Genomic DNA, 12,792 nt, shown 5'->3' with positions numbered 1-12,792 from the left:
TTTGGTTAACCATAATTGAGCACCTACCTCTCTCGCTCTCCCTGGATGACTTTCTTTATGTAGACAACATGCTAAGAAATATAAAAGAGGATGCTAAGAGAACTGCACCAATTAAATGATATTTCCCAGTGCCTCTCACTAGCATGGGAAAAATGAGGTCTTTCTCTCTTGCTGGTCTAGGTTTGTAAATTGTCAAGTTTACATTATCACTCTCAGTCTCTCTCACTAATGATTTGTTCACGATCGACAACTTATTGCAAGAGCCCTTGAAGCTAGTTGGTGTCAGGCAAACCCAAGGGGAGAGTTTCATGAGAGTTGGTAAGGGACATCGAGTCAAATGGAGCTCATTTATTTTACATCGAGAAACCTAGCTTCAAATCTGGCTCCTCACACGTGCGTGTGTGCACACACATACACAAGATTAGGTGTCTTCATTTGAAACTACCTCTTCAAACGCGCGTACGCTGGCACACACACAAGATTAGGTTTGCATTTGAAACTATTTCAAACTAGGATGAGCATGCCTTTGAGGGTGTTTACACACTTGGGTGGAAGCCGATGAAAAAGTTTTGCCCAACCAATCAGATCGCCACAATCACCCGCCCGTCTGATATTTCTTTACAAACTGTGACCACGCCCATGCACCCTTAGCACTGATGTGTTTGCTGAGACTGGAGCCCAACAACCACCATTCCAGTTCCGGACGGAATAGCATGTCCCCACAACTCTCAGTTGGCAGGATGCCTTTTCCATGGGCTTGCCCGTGGTCTGTAAAGAGTATCGTCGCCCATCAATTGTTTATCAAAAAGGTGCCTGCCCACAACTCTCAACCTTTTTCGTGGGCACTCTTGTATGATAAAATGACTCCCATGAGATGGACGGCATTTTTAAAGACCATATGTGATGATGACTACGATGGGAGAGCGTCGAGCATGGCAATGGCCATGGCTATGGTATGCGGGTGTCTCAATGTTTATCCATCTTCCTCTCCACCACCATCACCACCACCATCACTACCGCCAGCACCAGCGCCCTCTTCCTCTTCATGTAGTACGGCCAACGCCACCTTCGCTCGTCGTACATCTCTGATTGCAGCTCTCTCAGCTGCCTGTCTTCCCTTGCCCTCCTTTCTATCGACCTTCTCTTCTCCAGCGCTAGCTGTGGACTACATCGACGACTTCGAAGAAGAAGAGCAGCGAGTAGTCCATCTCTTCGAGGTGAGTGCATCATCATATCTTTACCCTTATCAGTTTTGTAGCCATGAATTGTACGACCCAATGAGAAAAGCTGACTCTTTTTGTACGACCCATTGAGAGACTTAGGTTTTTTGTACGACCCATTCAGAAAGTTACTTTTTTTGGGGTGTTTTGTACGAGCTAATGAGAAAAATTAGCCATTTTTGGACATAGCTCAATGGAGGCTTCCCTCGCATTCCTGTAGCAGTGCTTCATTGCAAAGTGAAGATGTCACCACCCTCCACTCGTGTCGCAGTGTTTTATATTGGATTGTCAAATCAAATGGCTAAACAAGTCTGTCATGCTGCCGGAAAACGGTATTAAATGCAAATAACCAGAGAGGCCCCTTACCTTGTGGCTTTTTGCTGGGGATGGCAGCTCATGAGCTTTTGCCTCTTTCTCTAGAGACTAATTCACAGCATGGGAAAACAAATTCAATGCACATAGTTTTGATACCTGTAAGGGATGTATTGGTTGTGCATAGGCTCGTCCAACTCATTTTGTATTCCCAAGAACATTGTCAGATTACTGTGTGCGCGTATGTGTACGTATGTACGTAGTATCAATCTTGTGAGTTTGTACTAGATTAACCTCTGACATGAGAAGGTTTATTGCCAAATTTTGTGAAAATATAAGGAAGGTGGATTCAGCTTTGTCTGGTTGCAAACGGTGGCGCAGTGACATACACTATGGTTCTGAATGGTCAAAGCACTCACAGTGAAGCGGTGGCGCAGTGACCCACACCATGGTTCTGAATGGTCAAAGCAGTCACAGTCTTCACTGTGCCCTCCTTGTCCGGGAAAAAGATCCTTCTATTAGTTAATTAAAAACAGCCACGAAGGGCTAAATACAATCCCGAAGGGCTATATACAAACTCGCCTCCATGTACGGGGCGGGGCTCAAATAATCAAGAGGTGGAGAAAGGTGCACTTCTCCTCCGGCTGCCCCCCTCTATGAGGAGAAGGCTATCTCATAGGGGGGAGGGGGGGAGAGGATCACCACACAGGTGGTCTGTATGCCAAGTGGGATCACCACCTCTATCGGTGAGAAAAGGGCCAGGCTGCCAGAGCCTCACGAAAGCCTCCCACCGCTTCCGCATGCGGTTGGAGCCACCCACAAGGCCCTCCTTGTGCCCTTGATGAGGGCAATTATTTGTAACTGGCTTTTGTATGTCAATTGGCTAGCCTCATGACATGCAATCAAAGGACTTGGCACTTTGGGATGTCGCACCCACTCAGTCCTTTGTCATGGATTGTTTGGAAGCAGGGACATGAATGGCTGAACTGCTTGATTGTGGATTGTCCAGGAAGCTACGAGGTCTGTAGTCTGCATCAAGGACGTGGAGCTATTAAGCCCGGGGTCTATTAACAAGTCCTCCTCCAATGATGAAGGCGTGAATGTTGAAGGAACAGGATCAGGGTTTGTTTGGGATAGATTTGGGCACATTGTAAGTGCCTTTCTTTATGCATGTGCATACTTCTACATGTGTACACCAAAGTGCACATGCCAAAAGCTTTAAAGGCTTTATCACAGAAACTAACAAAAGCTCATTTATTTGTTTTTCTGGCATTTGGAAAGGTGACCAACTATCATGTTGTAGCAAAACTGGTGAAAGACACTTCAGGCAAGCAACAATCACAGGTTGGTATGCTTAATTGAAAATGTCCCTTTTCTTATGCGATCATGTTGTCTTTTTTTGGGGGGGGGGGGAGTGAGCCTTCCTGAGCTGGACTCACCTTTCCCCTACTCCCCTCTCTCCTCTCTCTCAATAACATATGCCCTTGTGCTTGTGTGCCTGTGTATTCACATGTGGCAGTTCTCTTACTCATTACAGCACTTGCAAATATGTGTGCAAAGCTCTACATCGGTGCTCCAGCGATGGTTAGAATGTGCACTTGTAAAAGCCTTGGATTCTTTCTTTGAGATTGAGCCCCCTTACTCGCTGTTCTTGCTGGCTCTGCTTGACTTGTTCCTGGTGTCTTGTTCTCATTGTTGGTTTTCGGACTCTTTTCTTTGTTGGATAACTATAGTGGTTTTGGATTTTGTATTCTCTTGTCTTCATTTACACATTGTACTTGGGAACACTGCGATAGAAGATCACCTACAAGCTTGTAGTAAAAATACTCCTTTTGGTATCATGATACCTGAAGAGGGGGAACAGGGTCGGCCCATCTTGGGCCCTCAGTGCAATGCTGATGGTCTTGGTTTTTGTCTTCTGGCACATTCTAGGTCTTGTTCAAGTGTGGTTAAAACTGTGGTCAAGCTTAGCAAGTTTTAGTATAGGGACCGCTATTGGAGGATAAGCTTGTTTTCTTTGAAGTTTTCTGAACTTGTCATTGTCATGTGCTTGTGTTGCAAAATAAAGTGAATGCAAGGCATGTGCTAAGATCATAGCTGTTAAAATGTGCCATTGGGATGAAAATGTAACTTTTAAAACAAACTGGAAACAGCAAAACATAGAAACAGAAGCGGATTCCAATTCGTTGTCTCGGGGGTTAGTTATGTTCCATAGACAGGCTCTTAGGCTAGAGCATAATCAAGTTGACTGATGCGTTGAAATGCAAAGAAGAGTTAGGTTGAAGGCACACCACAATGGCAAGGCGTGTGCTAAGATCATAGCTGTTAAAATGTGCCATTGGGATGAAAATGTAACTTTTAAAACAAACTGGAAACAGCAAAACATAGAAACAGAAGCGGATTCCGATTCGTTGTGTCAGGGGTTAGTTATGTTCCATAGACAGGCTCTTAGGCTAGAGCATAATCAAGTTGACTGATGCGTTGAAATGCAAAGAAGAGGTGGTTCAAGGCACAGGTTGAAGGCACACCACAATGGCAATGGCACGTCTGCGCTCAACGGTTGCACGCATGATCTCTTGGTTGACAACTAGGTAAGATATTATCCTTTTGAGCTAAGCTCACTGTGGTGCACCATCCTCACGAATGTGGCCTTTCCAACTTGCCAATGTAGCTGGCAAGGTAGATGTTTCAATGAGGTTGGCAATGACCCCTTCTGGGACAAAATGTGCGAATGGGGTTGGGACATTACCAACAGCTATGATTAAGACTGCTTCATGAGGTTGGAATGCTAGTTCTTGTAGCATCTGTCCATTTTATCTGAGGAATGCTTACAAAAGATTGAACTCTTCATACAAAAACAGCTAGCAAGCTTGTGTAATCTGAATTGTCTCTTAGGTTTCACTTTTATATCCAAATGGCAATGTGGTCGTCAAAGTAGCACAACTTGTTGGAGTTGACGCAGGGCATGATTTGGCTGTGTTGAAGGTACAAAATTTTCAAATTTTCAATGCATTAGAGATTGTTTATTTACAGTTCTCAGATGGAGTTGTCTTTGCAAACTATCTAATGGAAGGTTCTTTGATTTGAGATTGATGCCCCAGGTGATTTGCTGCGGCCGCTTCCTTTGGGTTCTTCAAAGGGCCTTAAGGTGGGCCAGAGTTGCTTTGCCATAGGAAACCCTTATGGCTATGAGCATACATTGACCACCGGGGTAAGCAACTGCATGCATGTCTGCCAGATTTTGCTAACAAAAACTTTAGATAGCTCAAGGGGAACAGCTAGTAAGTCTGCATTTTCTGCTTCATTTTAACTCTGTGCAGGTGATTAGCGGATTGGGAAGAGAGATCCCGTCACCAGCTGGAAGGCCCATTGTTGGTGCCATCCAGACTGACGCTGCCATAAATGCAGGTGCCTTGGATTTTGAAGCCATGAATGTGGTTACTTCTGATAATTTGCTCTTTTCTTAGTTTGTGTTATGCCTTAATCCCATACATGAACTTTTGATGCTGTACTTTAGGCAATTCTGGAGGCCCGTTACTTGACACGTTTGGACACATCATTGGAATAAACACAGCCACATTTACTCGTCAAGGTGAGCTCTTTTCATGCTCCTTCCGTGACCTAATTTGATAATCATTGCTTATGTAGTGTAGCAGGTTGATAGTGGCCTTTTCTTTGTGCAGGTTCTGGGATGTCTTCTGGTGTCAATTTTGCTATCCCCATTGACGTAGTGCTGAAGCTTGTTCCTTACCTTATTGTTGATGGGACTGTGTCTTCTTTGAGCTACTAGGGGGCAGCAATGCAAATAGAAGCAAGGGCCTGCTTATTGTGTGCCATGAAACATATTCAACCATTCATGTATACCTTTCCAAAGGGGCAATGGGACTGTGTCTTCTTTGAGCTACTAAGGGGCACCAATGCAAATAGAAGCAAGGGCCTGCTTGTTGTGTGCCATGAAACATATTCAGCAATTCATGTATATCTTTCCGAAGGGTTCAAAATAGCATGTATTCATCCTTAATTCTTTTCAAGCAAGAGGGAGTGTTCATGGTTTAATTTATCATTTCAATGAAAAATCATTAATGCCTCAATAGGGTGGTCCTCCACTCGAAAGTGGCATTTTTAATCGATTTTATTGGAATATGCCCTTATTAGAGTGTAAAAACAGGGATTATTTCTTGTTCTTTGGTCTACCATAGCGTAAAAATAGGGGATCCAATGCAACAATAGAAGGTTGAAACCCTGTCTTCAGCTACCCACCTTTGTCTTCTTCATAATGCCTCCACTGCTCCTCAAAGGTGACCTGGGCTGTCCACGTCTCCCTTGTAAGAAATTACAGACTGTGCTAATATAGTATAACAGGATCTTCACAGAAAAAGAGTAAGTAATAGATATGGAGAATTAAAAAAATCTGATTACTGCAAACCAGATGATACAAATGATGGTATGCTTCCTGTATTGATGTTTGTGCATTCATGGCAATCTGAAAAAATGTTCAGATTGAAGGTTGTATGCTAGAGAACAAGGGTGCTCGAAAGCTAGGAAGGTAGCTGAATGAGTGGATGGATGAAGCTGCCTAACGAGGTTTATATATAGTGCCTATGAGAGGCGGTTAGAAGATTCTAGTCCATCTAGGTCTCAGGTCCTCCTAGGTCGAGAAGCTTCTAGGCTCATCTACTTATCTAGGTCCCTAAACAGGTACCACAAAGTGTTGTATGATGCCATCTCGATGTCCAAACCAGGTCTGCCAAACCATGCTACTCTTATAGTTTCTCTTTGTAAAGGGGATCTTACAATATAGAGCTAGCTATGGTTCTCATGTAGTTACATAGATGAGGGTAGAGCATTGATATCCAACACCCCTCTCGCTTGTAGGTGAACTATCCTTTTGGTCCATTGTCAAGTCAATGAAGATGTTGCTTCTACACATCTTTCCTTAGGGCCTTTGTGAGATGTCTACACAATTTTTCTTAGTCGGTAGTAGACCAGCTCGACTATGAAGAATAATAAGCTCATCCACAAAATTGTATTGGATCTCAAAATGTGCTTTGCGCGAGTGTGGAACACACGATACTTTGCAATCGCCATGCAATTGGTCGTCACATTGTAACTTTGTTGGCTGCACTAGGATTGCTCTCATGTCCCCAAGAATCCTTCTCAAGCACAATGCCTTGCATAGGGCAAAGCATGCCACCTTTTACTCATCAGTTTCTAAAGAAGAAAGAGCAACGGTGGGCTGCTTTTTGCTAATCCAAGACAACCTGTGATCCAAGAGTAAAATAGCAACCTGTCTCATTGATTTCTTGCTATCATAGTCCCCAGCCCAATCTAAGTCACAATATTTGGTCAAGGCCTTGTGCAAGGCATATATAATACTGTACTCTAGTATACCCTTGATGTACTTCAGTACTCGCATCCTTGCCTTCCAGTGGTTCTCTCGAGATTGATTTAAGAACCTATTCAATACACCAATTGAAGCTGATGTCCTTGACTGTTTGTTACATAGAAAAATGAGACGTCCATAGAAAAATGAGACGTCCTTTACTCCTTCACATCCACCAACAGAGAAACATCATGTGTAGAAAGCTTTACATCAACCTCCATGGGGGTGCCAATTGAGTTGTACTTAGACATCCCAAATGCCTTTAGTATCTCTCTAGCATATTTCTGTTGAGAAATGAAAATATACTTCGGCTCTTGCCATACTTCAATCCCTAAGCTAAAATAAATGAGCCCAAGGTCTGTAATCTCAAAATCTTTGCTCATCATCTCATGCTAACCACTTTGTAGGTTAACATGGTTTCACCCACTCAACCTACCATAAGAGGCTCTCACTTTTTGCCTCCAACTAGGCATAGAGAGACCTTCCTCCATCCCATTGGCAAAAGAGCATCCTGGTGTGACAATGGAGTGAGGACGCGACAGACGAGCTAGCGCACCCCCACAATAGGAAGTTGTATTTACAGCTCGAAGGTAAGGAATAACGAGATATGCTTTGGCAAGGCTAAGGTGAGCTCTTGACACGAACATCTCCTTTGTCTCAGATATTCTTTTCATGGCTCCCTGTCAACATGAGGTTATCCATATAGAGGACAATGATCATGTACCTCCCCTCCTCACACTCACAAAGTCTGTCTATCCCCGTTGTACTATGCTCGAGGGGCTTGTTTCAGTTTGTATAGCGCCTTCTTGAGTTTGTAGACTTTATTTTCTTGATGAGTCTGGAACATGCCTATAACATGCATGATAATCACATCCAAATGTTATGAAATATGACACTATAAGTTTCTTACCATAGTATGCTTGTCATCCCCTTTACTACCTCAAAGGCTCCTTTTCAACTCATCTCCATGCTAATCTGTATAGTAAGATGCCAACCACTACTTTGGGTGGTTCTTCCTACTTCATGTGACTCATAACGACTATAGTAGGAAGATGTGGGTATATTTTGAAGGCAAAGTCTAAGGCTCTGGATAAGTTTAAAACATGGTTGAGCATGGTTGAGAATGAGATAGGAAAGAAGCTAAAGATGTTTTACACATACCGAGATGGAGAATTCACATCAATCAAGTTCAATGCTTTTTGCAAGGAGCAAGGAGCCAAGCGTCAGCGTACCATATCTTGCACATGTGTGGAGATGACTCGAAGTACACCTAAGGGGAAAGGGTTACCAATCACATTTTGGGGCAGGGCAATTAATAATATGCAGTTTTAGGCAACAAAAACTACACATATGAAATTGGCCACCAACAAAAAGGGTTGTCGATGCTGCTTGTCCCTACTTCCCCATCATATAAGATTCACATGCATCCTGGGGTGGAAAATTCACATCAAAAGATTCAATGCTTTCCACAAGGAGTGAGGGATATCAAACATCAAACCATTGCTTGCCACCATGTGGAGATGACTTGGAGTATACTCAAGGGGAAAAGGTATCAAAACACTTTTTTCGCCAAGGAAATTTACACTTTAGTCAATAAAAGCTACACAAAAACTAACCACCTACGAAAAGGCTTATCAATATGTTGCTTGCCCTTGCTTGCCCATGATACAAGTTTCAAATGCATCTAGATTCTTTGGAAACTTTAATAGCTTCTCCACAACAATCCCAGTCTTCTGCATATCCTTCAAGATTTCATAGCTTAATCTCTCATGCGAGATCCTACTCATACCCATATTAGCTTGTGCAAAGAAAGCTGAAACAGGTTGTTCCTCCTCTCTCTCCCAAACAATGACATACTCATTGGCCTCCATCATGATTACACTATCTGAATTAGACTGAATCTTTAGGTCACGATTAGTGTGATAGCTACGATTCCTTTTGATATGTGGCACATAATAGACATCCAAAAGTTTCTTCAAAAAACACTGTTCTTTTTTTTTTTGCCAAAATAATGATGCATTTCTTACACCTTTGTTCAAAATCTACTTACACAAGCTAAAACTACTCCAACAAATCCTTGTTCAAAACCTCAACTTTGATAACATGTAAGAAATTACATAACAATATAGTGGGATCTGACTCAGAAATTACAGTACATGAAGATCCACATGTCACATGATATATGCACATCATGATCAGTCAGCTTAGAGTACCCTACCCCACCACCTTGAGTATAGACTTGGAGAGCTGAGAGAACATCCCATGATAGGAGCAGATATGCAGAGTATGCACCATAGGGGAGGTAGAGGATGATGCTCACTATATGTTCCATGCCAAGCGTATTATGAGATGGGGGAGGTTTTTGGGCCATTGGCATGGGGATGCAATATGAGGACCAAAGATGTCTTGGGATGTACCTGATAGAGCTCAGACAACATAGAGATGGAATATTGAGAGGACATCTCGAGAGATAATGTGAGCCCATAAAAGACATTGCTCAGAGATCCATCATCGATTTCTTCAAGGCACGAGCATTCACATCAGCTATATCAATGTCGACATTGTTGCATCGACATTGGCTTATAACAACCATACACATGGGCCGTTTTTGCATCCTAGAGGAGTCCTAAATGGATTACTTACTGAGAGGAGGGAAGATATTAAAGCTAGTCAAAAAAATAAGCTTCAATAATGTGCTTTTTTTTGTCCTTACATGTAATGTTTGCGAATTTTATATCGCTTACATGCTGCCATCGACACGACCTTGATATACAGGTGGTGGGAACCTAAGCAAGGGCTTCCCTAGTTTGTACTATAATAATATAGCATAGCAGAAAGAAAGGTAGCAAAACAAAGTGCAATAGATAATGATTTAGATAGAAAATGGAGAGAATTTAAAATTCTGAGATAAGTATGTGATGGTCTTGTCCACCTGTGCACTCTCAAATAGAGCAGAAACATATAAGACCCAAGTCTGTCATCTCTCAAACTCACTGCTTAGCATATCCATTGTCTCTTCGATCATTTCTTCACTGTCACCTGTGATTTTTGAGTCATCTACTATAGATACAATCAAAGAAATCTTGTCATGCCTTCTTAGAACATATAAGTTAACATTAGAAGCACTTCTAGTTAACCCAATCTTTTTAAAAAATTGGTCTATCCTATGAGACCATGCCCTTGGGGACTATTTTAGCCTGTACAATGCCTTCTTTAGCCTACAAACTTTGTCTTCTAATCTGAGCATCTCAAAACCTGGTGGTTGAGCTACATATACCTCCTCCTTTGAGAGGTTCTTTTAGAAATACTGATTTAATAAAGCTAACCACACTATTTAACCAAGGTAAGTATCACCTTGGCTAAATAGCTTAGCTAAGGCAACTATTGCCTTGATAGTTGTCATGTGAGGTATCGGAGCAACTGAGGCAAGTACTGCCCTGATATACGTGATGTGAGCTATGGGAGAAAAGGTTTGAGCAAAATCAAAACCCTCCACTTGTGAAAATCCCTGTGCAACTGACCTAGCTTTGTATTTTTCAAGTGAGCCATCGACTTTATACTTAGCTTTCCAAACGACCTTATACTTAGCTTTCAAAACCCATTTTGTACCAAATACCTTTCTGGTTTGGCGGTCGATCAACTAGCTCCCAGTAGGTGTTGTTCTTTATGATATTGTCATACTCATACTCATACTGTTCTTTATGATATTGTCATACTCATACTGCATCACGGCTTTCCACTTTGGATGTGCTAAGGCTTCATCCAAGGTGGTTGGCTCCTTCACTGTTCCCATTATCTCAGCCACCATCAAGGCCATGTTGAAAATGAAATCAAATGCTCTTCTTTGCTCCTCTAGTCTCCTTGATCTATGTGGGCCGCTGAAGATTTTGGCATCTTAAGTACTGGGCTGTGCTCATTAAAGAGTTGTTGTGCCCACTTTGGAAGTGGGTTTCCATGTGGTGTAGCATAGCAAGCTCGTGTGGTGTGTGAGTATTCGTTCTTTGAAAACTCCTCCTCCTTAAGAGCAAATCTAGTGGCTTGTGGGTTGGGCTCATATTGGATTATTTCTTCGGCTGATGATAGAGTAGATGGACCTATCTCCTCCTCTAAGTGTGGCTGCTCCACTAACACCACATCTCGGTTGATGATTATCTTCTTCACCTCTGGATCATAGAGTCGATAAGTCTTTGACTCTTGACTATATCCCCAAGAAAGATACACTTCTTGCTTTTGGCATCAAGCTTCTTTCTAGATGCATCTAGTATATGCACATAACATTCACAGCCAATGTTCTGAAATAAGAGGCTGAAGGTTTTTTACCATAGTAGGCCTCTTGCGGTGTGATGCCCTTGAGCGGCTTTGTGTAGCTCTAATTAAGGATGTGAACTGTTGTGCTTACTGATTCTACCCAAAAAGTGTCTTGTAACCCTTTCCCTTTTGGCATGCATCGAGCCATCTCCTCGACAATCCAATTACGATGTTCTACAATAGCGTTTTGCTGCTGAGGTGTGTGAGCACTTTGTGAGTTGGCATTTAAAGCCATTCTCCTTGTAGTAGCTATCAAATTTTGTTGAAAGGAATTCTTCTCCTTGATTTGTATACAGAACTTTTTCACCTTCTTTCTTGTCTCATTCTCCATAAGCTTAGGCCACTGTTTAAACTTGCCAAAAGCTTCAACCTTATCCCAAAGGAAATGAACCCTTATCTGCCTATTGTAATCATCGACCGATAGCATAAAGTAAGAAGATCCCCCCAATGCCATTGTTTAAACTTGCCAAAATATTTAACCTTATCCCAAAGGAAATAAAACCACATTTGCCTATGTAATCATCGACTAACGAGATATAAAGTAAGAAGATCCCCCCAATGCAGTAGTAGGCATCTTACCACAGGGATCAGTATGTACCAGCACACTAGAGGAGTCTTTACCTTATTGTTACTATCTTGTGGAAATGCCTTGCACTGTTTCTTGCCCATCATGAAAGCCTCACATGGTTTCTGCAATTTTGGAAATGCAAGAAAATTAGCTACTATTCCCTTTTTCTACATCTCCTTCAGCATTGTAAATCCGATATGACCAAATCGCTCATGCCAAAGAGCCTGCTCATGCTCTTATCTAGAATCGCTCTGTATGGGTATCAGCTCATACAAATTATTGTGCCTTACTCGTTTGTCGACAAACTAACTAACTTGCTAGTAGCATCTTGAATTTTTGTTTCAATTTTCTCTTGAAGCATACTTCAAGCCCACTATCTGTCATTGTGCAACAAAAACCAACTGATAGTAGGTTGTCTCTCTTTATTTGAGGTACATAGACCACATTTAATAGCTTCTTCTCTTTACCTGAAGTTGCCACAAACGAGATGGTTCTAGACCCTTTGGGTGGACATTTATCATTATTCCCAACAACAACATTGATGGGTTCATGTAGAGGCTTCTAGGAACTATAGCAACCCATTTTACTGGTCATATGTTGGGATGCTCCACTATCCAAAATCCATGAATCATCAACAACTAGAGCTTGAGCAGAGGAGCATACCTCTATAATGGTGATCCAAAGTTTAAGGTCAATTCGGCATTGTTAATTGATTCATTTCCCTTCCATGAAGACTTCAAGATGCTATTCTTCTCGTCAGCTTGCTTCTTTCTAAATTCTTTGATAGCATGTAATAGCAGCTCCCTTGAAACTTCTTCTTCTTTGGTTTCTTCTTCTTATTTTCATCAGAAGATGCCGCACCTTTGCCTTTAGCATTGGCCAAAAATGCATCATCACCGCCCATCCGCACAGATCTTCAAATGCATCTCCTCCTCATACAACATAGCACTACAAATGATAGAGGTGGTACTTTAACCTAAGTTTTTAGTGTCGTAACTAAG

At 42.1% G+C, this 12,792-nt stretch overlaps 1 protein-coding gene across 3 annotated transcripts; it reads left to right on the top strand.

The window, feature by feature from the left end:
• Positions 1-898: 898 nt before the first annotated feature.
• DEG5 (DEGP protease 5) lies at positions 899-5,586 on the top strand. Of its 3 annotated transcripts, XM_086789219.1 has the most exons (8): positions 899-1,217; positions 2,542-2,682; positions 2,814-2,876; positions 4,428-4,517; positions 4,621-4,743; positions 4,853-4,940; positions 5,050-5,124; positions 5,216-5,586. In XM_086789219.1, the coding sequence occupies exons 1-8, from the start codon at positions 933-935 to the stop codon at positions 5,320-5,322; spliced, it is 972 nt and encodes a 323-aa protein (XP_086645345.1). In that variant the 5' UTR covers positions 899-932; the 3' UTR covers positions 5,323-5,586. The 3 variants fall into 3 exon arrangements, with proteins under 3 accessions (XP_086645345.1, XP_086645347.1, XP_086645346.1); XM_086789221.1 differs by lacking the exon at positions 2,542-2,682; XM_086789220.1 differs by lacking the exons at positions 4,428-4,517; positions 4,621-4,743; positions 4,853-4,940; positions 5,050-5,124; positions 5,216-5,586 and adding an exon at positions 3,052-4,419.
• The last annotated feature ends 7,206 nt before the right edge of the window (positions 5,587-12,792 follow it).

This window comes from Cibotium barometz, chromosome 53 (genome assembly GCF_041138505.1).
Source record: "Cibotium barometz isolate CiBa-2024 chromosome 53, ASM4113850v1, whole genome shotgun sequence".
NCBI classification, from domain to species: domain Eukaryota; kingdom Viridiplantae; phylum Streptophyta; class Polypodiopsida; order Cyatheales; family Cibotiaceae; genus Cibotium; species Cibotium barometz.
Note: the sequence above shows the minus strand (reverse complement) of the source record. Positions and strands in the feature narration are given on the sequence as shown.